This window comes from Ornithodoros turicata, chromosome 9, assembly GCF_037126465.1.
Source record: "Ornithodoros turicata isolate Travis chromosome 9, ASM3712646v1, whole genome shotgun sequence".
In the NCBI taxonomy this organism is placed as follows: Eukaryota; Metazoa; Arthropoda; class Arachnida; order Ixodida; family Argasidae; genus Ornithodoros; species Ornithodoros turicata.
Window position 1 is genome coordinate 31959570 of NC_088209.1, and position 15404 is coordinate 31974973.

Here is a 15404-nt window from a genome sequence, read left to right on the forward strand (position 1 = left end):
AACGCCTTTTCGCTCTCATGTAACCCGGGAATGATAGTTTTATAATGACGGAGTGATTTCTTTGTGCGTAGCGTTTCAGTGCTCTTGGCTGAGCGAGATGAATTATCAGCGACATCGCCTAATTAGGAAATTATGCAGAAAGGGCGCTCTGTTTCGCCTGAGATAAAACGACTCTTCACTAACTGGGAGATGGAGGCGTGCCATTTAAAACGGCGTTTAGGAAGGATTGATACATTAACGCAATGCGTGAAACGGGAGAGTGCCGTAATGAGAACGGGTCAGTGACGGCGACACCACCACGACAGTTTGGTTTCTGTCTGTTTTCCTGCTCTTTGGTTTACTGCCTTTAGTATGAAGATGGATTTTATATCGATAGATGCGGCAATGTTCAACTTCCTCGCGAATTTCACTTTCCTTGTATTGACCGCAACCCCATCACGAATTACATAAAATACCGGTGATGACTGTCCAGCAAAAGTAACAGTCTCTGTTCGAAATGTCAGTAGCTCCCGACCTGAAAATGTTGCTTCCACCTATACTTTCATCGAATTGGTGGACTTACCACTTTTAAATCTTCAACGGCAGAGTTCCTTGCACGATTACAACTGTAGCTGCTCGTATTGGTGCGGAATTAATTTCATTTCATTTTTCTTTCTTTTTTTTTTTTCGAATTCGAACGTATTATCCCAAAAGACACCGTGCATTGCCTTAATTCTCCAGTTCCATTGTTTCTTGCTAATATATCTACGGGTTCTCCATTAGTAACGATAACAACGTCATACATATCGGTGTATTTCTTTCCAAACAGTCACATATATATATAAAAAAAACAAAAAATCTATCAAACGCTGCGAACGTCCGGGTCCATTGGTTTTTTCTTGGTGATCTCCACGGAAGAGAGATGGCGCTGAACCGCATTCGAACTGATAGGGAAAAGGAGAAGACGAAAGGAAGAGTGTGGGAAGAGAGTTCGGGAAAGGGGGAACCACGGAGCACGTGACGAATGAGGGAACGCCGGGTCCCGACGCGCCAGTCTGGACGTCGAGCTACAGCCGCGGCTGAAACACCAGCTACAGCCTCTCGCTCCTTGTGTTCGCCTTTTTCGGCAGCCGTTTTGCCTTGTGTTGCTTCCGTTTGCTTGAACTTGGCGACGACTGCGCATGTATTTTTGTGCCTGTGTGTAAACGGTGGTTGTCAATACGCCGACGTACATTGTAGCCAGTGGTTAGCCGCTCTCTTGCTGTATGAGCTTGGAGCTTGGGCTCCACGGTGTGCGCATGGTGTTACAGGGTTGATCGTCAACGCGGAATCATGTCAACGTGGTCAGTGAGAAACGTGACAGTGCAGACGGGATGGAAGCTGTAAGGTGAGTTGTTTGGAAATGCACCCGCTTCGTATAAGGCTACCTTTGTGTAGGGGAAAATACGTAAACATCGTTATGCTGCAGGTTTTGTCAGAAAAAAATTTAAGACCAGCTACTCTGCATTCATGGGATGCTGGCTGTTAGCAAACGACACGGGTGCTACCAAAATAAAGGCAGGGTTCTCCAGTGGGTGTGGCGCGCTCAAATGTGTTGTAGAAACATTGACGTGCTGTGACCCGGCTAAATACAAGACCAGATGGGATGAGATTCGCTCCTTTACAAGGTCGACTCAGAACTGCGCTTCCGAGCAGCACCTTCTTTCACGCGACAAAAGACGACTGTCCTACATAAGCATAAGCTACGGCTCGATGTACCGTAGTACGCACGTCTTCTCTTCAGACTGGGCAAGCGTGACTCTCCGAAGTGCAATTAGTGTGGCGTTGTAGAGGACGCAGAAGACGTCCCCGGCAAGTGCCGAAAATACGTTAACACTCGAAGGGTTTCAGAGGCGAGCCTGTCTCGTGTGGCGACTCCCGAGCCTTTGACATCGCGAAACTCTTAGTTTCTCAGCCGTCCGATAAGGCACTGAAAGCACTTGAGGTTTTTCTACGTATACAACTGGGCTAATGGACGTTCTATGACTTGCTAAGTGTGTGCTGTCCTAGCGATCCCAAGCAGCATAATATCTTGGCCCAGTATTGGCAATGTCGGCCCAATATTATACCAAGATTCGACCAATATTGGGCCACGATGTTGTGCTGATTGGGATTCCTCTTGTTCGACATTTTACACTCACTCATTGGAAACTTTTGAACTATGTGTTGCACTCCATCACTGTAACCCGTTTAGTGTATGTACACAAGGTAGCCAGTCCGGCTTTGTCGCGACCCACGCCCCAATGTTTTTTTTTTTTTCTAGATCACATCACCTTCATCACCACAAGACGCCAGTTGGAGCTGTGTAGGGTATAGGTTGATTTCGAAAGGGCGATAGTAAAGGTTCATGATCACTACACTTTATGAAACAACAACAACAACAACAAAAAAGACAGCTTCTAATCTCTACCTCGCAATTTAGTCCCCTGACCATGAACTTTACTCTTCAGCACTCCAAATAGTTCCTAAACTTCGTATAAACCGCCGTACGTGCATTTAGTCTCAAACGAGATCAGCGGTTGCAGCAGTGCACCTAGTCCGCAAAAGGACTAACATTACACTCCTTTCTTTCTTAGGGTGTGTTTCAAGCGTTGTGCCTGACGGGGCCGCCCCACATTCTTCTCGTACTGTGATAACAGTATTAAAACTTAGTACTTTTACCAACTGTGCCGTTGTCCGTTTCGAGTGGGGCTTTAAAGGGATTACGAACCACACGAAGCCGTGTTAGAGCGGTAGCAAGCGCAGGAGCATCGTATAAACAATTTCGCTGTCCCAGGAATGTTTCGTAACCTTTCATTGGAAATCTGCAGGACAAGAGTGGTTTGTTGACTTCGTCGAAACTAACATCCCCATTTTTTCTTTATTCACATCACATCATCAGTGGTTTGTATCCGTCTCACTTTCACGTCGTTCCCAGCAATAAAAACAGATGTGGATATTATTCGTTGTACGGCTTTTATTTACCACTGTCACCAACAACGTTCAATGTCGAGACTGTGTTGTTACCCCTGCTTTGAATCGCGACACCTGACGCCCCAGCCTGCCACAACGGCAGACAAACAGCCCGGTAAAGTACGACACGACCACCACCTTTCAAGAGATGCAACTTGTTTCACGTACTTGTCATTACTTGTATGTTAATTATATTTATTTGTTCATAAACAATAGTTTATTGTTTGTGTAAGCTGTAATATAACTTATACGGTGTTTAGAAGGCAGTTTCTTGTGCGTCTAAAGTTATGTATGATTAACACTTTTTCGTTATTGCGCTAATTTCGCTGTCTGATTGCCGGACTCAGACCAAAAGCCGTTCGGCTGAAGCGGGCCCATTACGTATATGATCTGTTGAGAATTGAAAGTAACATTGAATTGAACTGAATTCAATTGAATATAATGGTAGTTTATAATTGATTTCTAGTGAACAGTCGCCGTTACGCCGTACCCGCTTTGCGAGCTCTTACCGTGTTATTTTCTTTCTTTTTTGTGGAATAACAAGCTGACATGACGTTTTGCTGACCTCTCCCCCTTTTTTTCTTTGTTCTAATAAATATATCCCCCCTTAACGTAGCAGCAATAAACTGAGTAACATGCTTCGTACTTCCACACGTGTGAGCTTCGATCCTTGCATAATGAGCGTGCGAAAACCGCTTCATGCTGGCTTGTCTACCAGATCCTGCACGCATAAAGACGCTCTTTTGAACAACTTGGTCCCGAAATTTGCGTGACTAGTCTGCGTTGCTATTACGTAACCCATTCATTGATCGGAAATAAGTTTTAGGCTGCTCCCTTATTGGTACATGAACGCCTAGCAGGAGGAGAAGCGCAGATACAATGGCATGTTTGTGAAAATGGTAGCCTGTCGTGCCGTAAAAGATGTGATTACTTATCAGCATCGTCATTAACGCTTAATCAACATAATCGACGATCAGCAAAATCGATGATGATGATCATTACCATCGACTATGCGCGCATAACAAATTTATCAATGCCGAGGAAAAGAAGTGAGAATAGAACGTTGATACACAAATGCCTTGAACTGGGCGAGTTGGTACATTTTCAATAATTGGTATTGTCTCATTAACTGGATAGTTGGTCCCTGCTTTTTTCCTTTCGTTATGCCTGTATTTCTCTCTATTTACTTTCTCTTCTATCTATGCGTACTGGAGGAGTCTGTCCCAACTTTATCGGGACTCACATCTCCATACTTTTCTTTCTTCAATCAGTCAAACAATCAATCAATCACTGTAAATTGAAAACAGCGCTCCACAAACGAAGACAGGGAGACACAAACACAAAGTGTAAGTTACATTAAAATTCTGAAGTTGCTAGTTGGAGGTTGTCCTGTGTGCGCAGGAAGTCTCTTAAGTACAGCTTCGTTATTTCTTTCCAGCGCATTAGAAAGTTTGTGTACGGCTTCACGAAGTCCTTGTACATTGTGTCATTTCACCCTGCATTCCTTTCCGCGTGCCATGCTCCACCCACACTGACTTAAAAAAAAAATTAGTATCATGGTTCCCGACGGACAACGAGATATTTTCAATTTACTGCCAGCACTTCTAAATTGCACACGGCTCTTCACCTAAACACGCAAAAGATTGCCTTTTGCGCGCTGTGTTCGAAACGTGATTAGAGCGAAATAGCTCGGCGCGGGCAATTTATTTTAACGGTAACATCTTCGCCGAGGTTAGCGTTTCTAACGGCGATAAAGCTTCAGAGAGCGCTAGGAGAGCGTGTCCCATGCTCACGTAACGTGGTTTACTCAGCCCCACTCCCGCGAGGGTAATGATACATCGGCCGGAAGGGTCAGTGCCTAAACGAGCGCCTATCGCAGCACCTCTATACAAACTATAGAATCGGAAGGTTCTTCGTTCCCTTTGAAAGGACAGTGCAGCTCCTTCGCCAACAACACTCTAAGGAGGAAATGAGGAAATTGGAGAGTAATTACGGCTTCTAGTCCTCAATATTGCAATTACCCCTCATTTTCGTCCCCTGAGTCTGAACTTAACCCCTCAACAGTTTCCCCAAATTACCGCTAGCAATGAGGTATAGTATCACCTCTGGCGATGAAACACGTAAATAATCGTCATAAGGTTGTTGATGTTATTGTTTACTCCTCAACACTACAAATAGCCCCTAAATTTCACAACTGCAAATGGAGTGCGTGCATTTAGTCCCGAGAGGGGCTAATGATTGGGGCAATACATATGTAGTCTCCAAAATGACTAATATGACTCATTTTTTCATGTAGTTAACTGCCTTTTTGAAGGGACGAAAGTTCTGGGCCAACTTGCACGTACTCACTTTGGAAGGGAAGCAATGGAAACGTCCCATATTCAAGACGCGGCGAACATCACAAATCGCTAAACTTCCAAGTGACTTCGCCCTCCCTTCTGGGAATTTCTCTCTCTCTTTTTTCTTTTTTTTTTTGGGGGGGGGGGGTAGTTTGATTGCGGGGAAGTAGTAAATGTCAGTTGCAAGTGAACGGCGTATCCCTGAACTGCATTGTGTGTTGTTTAATATGTATAAAAGTATCACATAACCCGCCGCTTCTATTGCATCGAGATTCTTCGTTTGCGATAGGGGATTCTTCCCGTTTTCTAATGGGAAGAATGTTTGCTCAACTCACAACAAGACAGAAATGTCCCCTTCACATTGCTGTGTGACGCAAGGCCGAAAAGGGTCGCGGCCCAGACCGGATGACTTTGATTTCTTCTATTCATTTCCTGTTAATGTAAACACACTCATCGGTATTCCGCTTTACGAACGTCTGGGATTTATACAGAACAGTCATTGGTTGCAATAGTTGTGCGCGAGGCCTTCATTCCGACCCAGACGAAAACACCGCAACGCCAATCCTAAATTCATTACGCGCTGCAACTTGAGTGCGACGTCTGTCTAGAACGTTAGCACCTATACAACAACAACAACAACAACAACAACTTTATTTGATGTGCATTCAGCAACTTTATTTGATGTACATGTGGATTCAGCATCGCCAATGGTATTATTGCAAACTTTTACACTTAACAACACCTCTATCTGATCTATCAACCTTGGAACAATTTGGTTCACCAACGCCGTGCTCTTCATTCAGTTATAATGCTTCCTAACGACAACAGGACTACTTGAGGAACTACAGATATCCCCCGTAAGCTCTGTATAGTACATTCCATACATCTTAATTTCTTTCACATATCAACCCACAGGCAACGGGACGGGGTATATATATATATAGGGGACCACATCTTAAGTGGTGAAATTCCCCATAGCGTCTTCATCAGGCATGTGCGAATACTGCGTGTAATAATTTTACAACAGAAGCGAATAGGAAGCAAATAGATACATAGACAAAACAAATACGAAGCGAAGACGAAGCGAATAGTAGCGACATAAACATGGATACGGCAAGTATGCATGATATATTCATACGGATCAGGGTATGAAGTAGCATTCACTTCCTTTTATGCCCCCTCTTGTGCAGTTTTCGGCCTTACGTGTGCAGCCTTGGAACTATTCGAATGTATTCGGTTTGGAAGATACATCTATTCGAAAATCGGATATAGAACTCCGTATTCGATTCGGAAATTGAGTCGAATATACATTTATTCGCTTCGGTACTCCAAATATTCGAATATTCGCGCCTGCCTAGTTTTCATCATGCACAAGTTGTTGTTTGTATTGAAAACTGTGGGATGGGACAAGCGCAATGCTCACCCACATCGCGCTTCAAAAATAGTACTGCTCTCGCCCTCTAAACGAAGAGCAGGCACTTACTGCACTTCGTCTCCCTCCCCGGCGAACATGAAAGTACGCGGGTATGAAGGGAGACAGCAACATCTGTTACTGCTTAACGCCGGCATCTTCAGATGCGGCCTTAATTCTACAAGTTGTTGTTGTATTGCCAAGTGTAGAATGGGACAAGCGCAAGCTGTTGTTGTGACAAGTTGTTGTTGCTCGACATCAGGTCGTCGTAGGTTAAATACACTTGATTCTTAAGCTCGCTCTTGCGCGTGTGGTACCCTATGTGTGGTACCCTATGCGATACTCTTTACTCTGGTGTCGTCCACGAGCGGTGAACCAGAAACGGAGGAACACATCGTAATGGTCTGCTCTGCTACACCCGACACCAGACGTGAACTCCAGAAAACTGTGCAGCACCCTGGAACGTCGGAGCTCCACATTGAGGAGATCGTCCATCGGCGCGGCAACCTCCAGAGCCGTCAATCCGCACAGGAAGCCCTGCTGAAGTTTATAAAGGCCGCCGAACCTCACGGACGGCTGCAGTGCAGAAAACTATAGAACCCCAAGCAGCGCAACATCTTGACCCAATATTAGCCCGCCAAGATGTTGTGCTGTTTGGGACTAGACATGTGAGCCTTCCCCTATCCCCTTTTTTCCCTTCCCCGAGCAACGTACCGCCAATGTGGGCAGGCAGATCGCTCGCACCCCTACGTCACACCCCCACGAGCAAATTATTTGCAAAGTTGCACAATTTTGTTACAAAAGGTGAGTGACTCCCAAAGTTTGTGTGATTTTACAGCAGCGTTAATAGACGACTTCAGAAAACCCCAGAGAGCTTAGCGCCGCTTGGAATTATAGGAAATTGCTTATCAGATATAGGAGGAGAAAGGTGTCCAAACTGTTTCGATTTCTCCTCTCCCGGCCCATTGTCCACGAGGTGTCAAGGTCAGCGAAAACGAACCGTGAAGGGCTGTTCTCCCTTCCTCGTGACAGTAATCTCCCAGGACGCAACGCGTGCGCAAGGAGCACTGGGATTTCCTGAAATAGTCTATTAAATATGGGTCAACGTAGAGTTCGTTTATTTCCATATATCAATCGAGAGTGCACCTAATGTCCAATGGTGTGCTAGTATGCGCTAGTACACTGTAAAAGAAAAGGGCGAGATGGTGCTGGCAAAAAAATAAATAAACAAAAATAAAATGAAATAAAAGGGAGAAAGAGGAAGGAAGGGTGAGGGAGGGAGGAAGAGTAATATTAGCTCTTTTTTGGGACTAGATGCTTTGCAACCAGCATTATAGCCACCTTCGTGACTAAATGCATGGAGGTTTTTGGGAAGCTTAGGGAGTTTTAGGGAGTAAACGTCACGGTCAGAGATTAAAATCTAGGAGATTAGAAGCTGCAATTACTCCTACATTTATTCTTTTTTTTTTTTCTCTCTCTCTCTTATAGAGTGTATGAGTGAGACCAAGAAACGGCAAGCTGGCGTCGCCGCCATCACCAATATATGAAGCTCTGCCAGAGATGGAATTAAATATATGCAGTTCATGTTTCCTCCTACATGCACATTTATGAGAATACAAACACTTCGCCAGACGTCCGTCCGTCCGTTTTGTTACGAGGCAAGCAACAAAACAAAAGAGAGGAAAGAAGAAATTACGCATAGCATATCGTAGATTTTAATATTTTTCCACAGGCAACTCAATCTTGAGACACGAGAAGCAGCGTTCACCCGTCGCTTTTTTTTAGACATTTTTGAAGTGAGACGAGACAGAGACGTCCTCTCAAATCAAAACACAGCGGTGCGCAGAAAAACAAGCATTTCAATCCTTGTTCTTTCATTTCAGCCATAAATTCTTGCATCACTCTCCTTCTCTTTGAAGAAAAATATTTCCCGACGCCGCCGCCTTTATTGTACTTTGAACTGAACTACTTTAGCGGAATGTCGCAGCGAATCGACCCATTTTCGCTATGGCATCCCGTTTTCATGTTGCTTTCACTTTCTTCTTCTTCTTTTACGTGAAGGCTCCGAAAATAAAAAATCCGGACGTGTTTCCTTTCTGTCACATTTCTGAATGCCTCACACGGTACGGGCTTGAATTCAGCTGTCTTCTCTCTTACTGCTCAGAGGGACGCTTTTGTAAGCGTCGGGTATGTGTATGCAAAACGGGAGCCAGCAATGCTGTCGAGTCACATCCAGAAGCGTCGCATCGGAGAATACAAAGCGACGCGGCGTGTGGCCGTCCGATTTGGTCGCTTTAACGGTAGTTTAAGAAATATGGCGATGCTGTGTTGGGTCATTGTTTCGAATGGGCTTCGCGCTCGGCACGCAATTTTCGAGGGATAGTTCGCTCTCGAAGCATCCATTTGTAGATTTTTGCTTGCACGGGCAGTGGATGCTCTGATTTGCCGAATTCTTGCTGGACTACTGAATTCCTGCTGAATTCGAACACATCCTGCGAGACTGCCGAGCGTACCATTCTGCGCGCGAAGCCCATCTCCCTCGCTCCACCTCGGGCACACTAGCGGACAACCTCTAACCCGGTGGTTCTTCAGCCGAACGTTCCGTCAAAGTAAGAAAACTTATTCTCTTTCTGCAGAAGGCAGGTCTTGCGCAACGACCCATCTAATACTTTACTCTCCCCGACGAACTCATGCACCCTCTACGCATCTCCACCCTTCATCCTCTATCCTCCATCCGCCCGTCTTCTTCTTCTTTTTTTTTTTTGGCTATAGTCGTGACGACGCCCACTTCTGTGTGGCCGATCCTGCCATTATCCCCCCCCCCCCCCCCCACACACACACGCCCTCCTGCTGAATTTCGCAGACTTGAGCTTGAAGCCTTGAAGATTAGGAACATATTCTTCTCGAATGTGCGCGATTTCACTCGGCCCGTTTGCAACTTCAGAGATCCCCGGACCGCCTTCATAGCCGGCCCTTTGACGTCGTGAAAGTGCTTGGCGAATGGCCTGCGATTCATCGTCAGCTTCGTCAGCGTCGGTTTTATAAATCATTGGAAAGAGCCGGCTTGCTATTCCAAAAAGAAGGGGAAAAAGGAAAAGAAGAAAAAAGGGAAGGAAAGAAACAAAAAGGAAAGAAAGAAAGAAGAAAAGATACACTATAGCAAGGTCACATGAATTTCATTTGTGCTATGTTTAAAATTCACCACGGTTTAAAATTCCCGCGCAGGGATACGTCAGTGTGACGACACTGTGACGACATGAGAGCGTTCCCTTGGAACCAGGTCGGTCGGTCGCAAAATTCTTTGCGCACCGCTGCAGAGAATACGTGAGGGGGAGGTATGGGAGAGGATGCTGACATGTGATGAGCCTGTCGAGAACGTCACGCGTGCAGATAAGCAGGTTATCCTGCGTGCTGCGCTCCTCGTGGGTGCAGGTCCCTTGCCCTCTCTTGCGAGGAAATACGATTAACTCTCGAAATTCGTCGATTTCGAGAGAGTGGGGTGGCAAGGGAGTTGTTTGTAGACAAATGCTTTTGCGAGACTTATTTATTTGTGTTACGTAGGCGAGCGAACGTCCCCTTGAAAGTCGTACGACTGTAACGTGGAACGTTCATAAAATCGCCTCTCACGACATTTCTTGGGTGTAATTTCGGGCCAGTTGGAACGAACTGAACGTTCAGTTGCAAGGAAAAAAATAGCCGGAGCTCTTTGGCTGCACAACCCAAGCCCAACCGAACCCAACCCAGGCCCAACAAGGCCAAAACAGCTGTCCAGTACTGGCATGGCGACGTTTGAGTTACAAACAAACGTTCAGTTGCGCACGCTAAGCTTTGCAGCGGGGCTAGTGTCGCTTGCGCTTCAAAATTTGTAGGACTGATAATCTTCCTGAGCTCCCAGAAGTGGCCTCGTCAGGAACCACGTCAAAGGCACATAACTTTTCTAGACTAATCTTTATATGCCTGCATCAGAGGAGAGCATAAAACATACGACCGCTCCGATTGTTCTTCCTTTCTTTCTTCTTTCTTTTCTTACTTCTTTTTCTTTTTTATCCGCACACAGACACAGATGAAATGTCGTGCGCTTCCCAGACCAAAGGATCTTCCTCGGCGTCCACAGCAACTCACTTCGTTCATTGTTTCCTGACAAGGCGCCATTCATCAGGCGAACCGCCTCCCCAACTGTCGCATTTTTCCCAATTAACGCCGCCAGAACCGTCCTTTTCCAATGGCGCGCGTGACTCCGTCCTGGCACGCACACGCATCGCGTACGAAAATGTGTAATCGATATAACGGTACCGCATTACGGTCACTTCATGTATTATTCCGCAAGAACAGTGGCGGACAGCGCCCTCGCCGATACCGGCGGCACGAAACATCCCCTAACTTTGTCCTAATGGCGGGACAAAAGGATGTGGCTATCACGGCACGTTCCAATCAGCATGTTCCTCTCTGAACGGGTAGTCACGTTTCGTTTTCCGCTCGCACACTGCTTTTGGTTGCAGGGAAAGAAGAAATGCGAGCTCGTACATGGAGCTTAAAAATACATAGAGGAAACGGAGGTTGCCGTAAAGAGACGACCACTTTTTTGTAGCCCTCCGTGATTTGTGTTCTAGTTGAGAAGGAAAGTCAGATGTCGTGATGGGAATAATGCGCCAGGCATGTCCCTGATAATGTGTGATAGAGCCGTGTCGATCCATGCCCACTGATTCATGAGTGCTGCACGACCATCACGAATTTTCACGATAAAAAGAAAATCAGGGTGCTCTATGGGGGCAGCGGGATATGAAATACGTACTTACTCCATTTACGAGGCATGGATTAATGACACATGTTACGTTGTAGTTCTACAGTATTTTGTATCATTACGACTGTGTATATGCACTAATGACAATCTCGTGGTGTTGCCTTGTACCACTCATTGGTATACATTACTTGATACATATATATTGTTGTAAATATTTTTTAAAGCTATGTAAGCACACAGAATGCTGGTACTAGTGACTGTCTGCCATCTATAGCAAGGACGGCCCACATGCCAAAAGTCATAGGCCATCCTGTTTTGTTCATGTGTGAAATACTAACAATAACTTATTATAATTATTAATTAATTATTTTTATAATTTGATGTTATATGTATGATGAAATGTATATGTATATGTATGATGTATATGTTTGATGTGTCCGTTTTGGTAGCGTGCCATGGCCGTTCTACTGCACTGAGAAGTGCTCCCATAGTTTCTTCCACATTATCTTAGTGCCGCGAGCGTAAAAATAGTGTGTCATGGGTTCTTTGTACTTTTTTCTGTTTATCGTTTCCTTTGAATCCTATGTAAGGGCGCGTGTTCTGTTACCACATACGTTATATTGCATAGTAGCTTTCAGAACAGATGTCCCGTACAGGTTCGTGGTGAAGCGGCGAAAGCCACGAAGTATATGTACCAACCAGCCCACCTGCTACTTCCCGTACAGTGACAGCCTCGAAAAAAAGAAAAAGAAAGAAGGAAAAAGACTGAGCGACGATGCGTATTCACAAAAAGGTGCATTTTCGAGGCTTCAAACTTGACAAATACATACGCACAATATGTGTTTGTTTTGTGTAGGCTCTAGCCAATAGCAGCAGGCCTACTATTGGCCAACCGCTGCTGAAGAAAAAGCACGGTGGAGGTCGGTAACGCGTTGGCTTGCTGAGCTCAAGATCGCGGGTTCGATCCCCGCCGAGGACGGAAGCAATGTGAGGGAGGTAAACATTGCTTCCAGCGCCGTGTGTCGGAGATTTCTGGCGCACGTCCGAGAGAACCCCAGGTTGTCGACATTATCCGTAGTATTACCCTGCGGCACGTGAAGCATGTAGCCAAACAGTTGTGGGCGGGCTCACCTTTTGTGTAAATCTACTCTGATTACCTTCTTGGAGGTTGCCCTCTTGGCGTAAACTGTACCATAGTACCGTTGTTCGTCTCTCAAATTGGGTCAATGGCGAAAACGAGCAAATCATGATAACTGACAGTGATATTCACGAGCTATCCCATCGGAAAAAATAGCCGAACACCATGCTTTTCGAGGCACCGGACCATAACGCGCGATGACTTTTTGAGCGCAATCGCTCTCAGTCCGACGAAACGAGATTCAAAACTCAACCCACAGAGTGATAGTAGAAAAAGTAACAGTTCCTGAAATTTGGAGAGGGAAAGCATGATCCCAGCGAAAGCCGGACGCGATAAGCCATGCCTGTGTTATCTCGCTCTGCGATGCCTGGGTGGGCTGGGTTTCCGCCCAGGTCCACATAACGTCTGATAGAGGGTGTAAAAGGATGGTAAAAGAAATTATCATATATCCAAATTGCTACAAAAAGGCGTACGCCGCCCTCGCTCATCGAATCAGAAGCGGTAACCCTACACTCTTAGAAATGAACTTCACCGGATAGCACGCTCCTAGCCAACCATAATCTCAAATGATATCGTTATCTGCCCTGATTTGATGGAAACGGGAGGCGTACGCCTTTTTTGTGCCACTTATGCTGTTCATAATTGTCACAAAAAAGGCGTACGCCTCCCTTTCTCAACAAATCAGGCAGCCAACGATATCATTCGAGATGATGGTTGGCTTGGAGAGTGCTATACGGTGAAGTTCATTTTTAAGAGTGTTCGTATATCATTCGCAGGTAGCAGGTATAACTTTGCAACCTTTTAGGCACAACTATTTCCTCCTAGAAGGCGTAACTGCTTCAGCCTTTTTTCGAAGAGTGTATTTCCATGATCTTCGACACTAGACGTAAGCAGAAACAAACGCCCGGCAAGGGATCGGGCGTACAAAATCACGATTTCATGCGAGAGAGGCGTAAACGTGCGAGCTCGCAAAAAGCGTGATGCTGTCTAACAGGAGCCAGTTATTTTTCGAGCCAGTAGAAAATAATCAGGAAAGCTCCTTATTCGCGGACAAACAACCGTCCGCAAGTCCTTTGTTTCCCGAAAGGGGATTGCAGCCTCCATACCTCCCGAGGGATCCCGGTATCGTGTCCCATTCGCTTCGAATTTTCGTTGTCTTTCACGAGACTATAGCAACATCTGGGGTACAAAATTTATTTGTTTTCCACGTCGGTTATACGAAATACGAAACTGGAGCTGCTCGACGCCGATGCAAAATAACAAATTGCTCGGAAACGTGACCTCCTCCTTCTCTTGTTTTTATTTTTATGTTTAGTTTTGCGCCTTGTATAGAATCAGACACAAACAGACTTCTCAGACCCCATGGAAAGGAAAATGTGTGTTGTTTGAGGAGCAGCGCGGATACTCGATTAAATACTGACATTCCAAGACTTATGTGCGTCGTGCTTTATGAAGAAGAAAATGTTACTTAGGACCTTACTGTGGCCGTTGTACTATGCCGTTCACCTCGCACGGCAGAAGTCCTGTTCACTTTCCTATTGTTCACCTAAAGAAGGCGAAAACCGATTTTGAAGCCCTGTGTTTATCCTCGCATAAATTTGAATCCTGAAAGACAAAGCGCTTCTCGTCCGCTTTTTATCAAAGGTCGATCGCCCCCAACCTCGTTAAAAAGTCGCCGATAGAAGCGCCCTTGAATAATTTATTCTCTCCCCCTCCCCACTTTATAACTTATCGCGCTGGTAAATGTCACCCTTTCAAAAAAGTTTTTTTTTTTTTCATTCAGGGCGCGCGGCACTCAAATTACATAGGCAGCTAAATCCTTCCACTGCGCGATAATGGAGTAGTATGGGAAAAAGCACGAGGAACTTTGTGATGAAAAACACGCGCGAGGCCAGCCTCCCACCTGGCACTTTTGACTGTGCCCGGTCGTTAATTAAGCAAGGTTCTAGTGTCTACCTGAGATTTACTCGTGTTTACGACGGACAAAGCCAGCTATCCGGCCGGGACTTCATTAAAAGTGCGTGCTCGGAGCAGACGGCTTCATGGCCCCTTTGACCAATGGAAAATAGCCTGGACTGTCGCGCGTCTACGAAAACGTATGGCGCACTCGTTTATGCTGCTTGATGTCTGCTGGTTATATATGACGCCGTTCAAAACACGCGAAAGATTTACAAGCACCGCCGTCGGGTAAATGGCCGGCATCTCGTGCGCAGGAGTACATAGGCGACGTGGAATGTATACGGTCACACTTTTAATTTTGTGCCTTGCTCTCGGGTTTGCGCAAGTTTGCGATAGGGGTGGGTATCTTGCTTCGTTTAAAGTTTGAAACCCCTTGTGTGCAAGATATGAAATTTGTTGGAAGCACTCGGTTTCACGTCCGCCGTTAGCTAAAAGTGCAAAGTCAATATGCTTGATCAGTGTACGATGCAAGTATACCGCACGGGAATGATTCATCTATGCATCATGAAGGTACAACTGTTATCCATTCCAATCCAATCTGGCTCGCGTTCACTGAGACTGTAGTCGCGCGCTCAGCCTGAATTGCATTAGTATTGCAATTCTTGCGTCAGTAATCCACATTGACGAGCCTGAGCCTTTGTTTATGACATTCTTCTTAGTGGAAGTGTGCTGTTCGTGACGTAATAGGATTAGCAGATCGGAAAGTCTGCTTCCCTTCACAGCAGCTACTGCGTGGCCTCAGAGCAGATACAGATCTTACTCTTGAGTTCCGAGTACGTCGGGCAGTGGCAGTGTCCTTCGAGCAACTTTGACACGTCTGGACTCCCGACCACTTATTAATATCGT

The 15404-nt window shown here is 45.6% G+C and overlaps 1 protein-coding gene across 1 annotated transcript in view; it reads left to right on the plus strand.

The window, feature by feature from the left end:
• The first annotated feature begins 992 nt into the window (after positions 1–992).
• Positions 993–15404, plus strand: part of LOC135367898 (CCN family member 2-like) — a 91118-nt gene continuing 76706 nt past the window's right edge. The window contains exon 1 of the mRNA XM_064600998.1: positions 993–1366. Within this exon, the coding sequence (XP_064457068.1) occupies positions 1353–1366 (14 nt within the window). The 5' untranslated portion in view covers positions 993–1352. The remainder of the gene's footprint in view (positions 1367–15404) is intronic.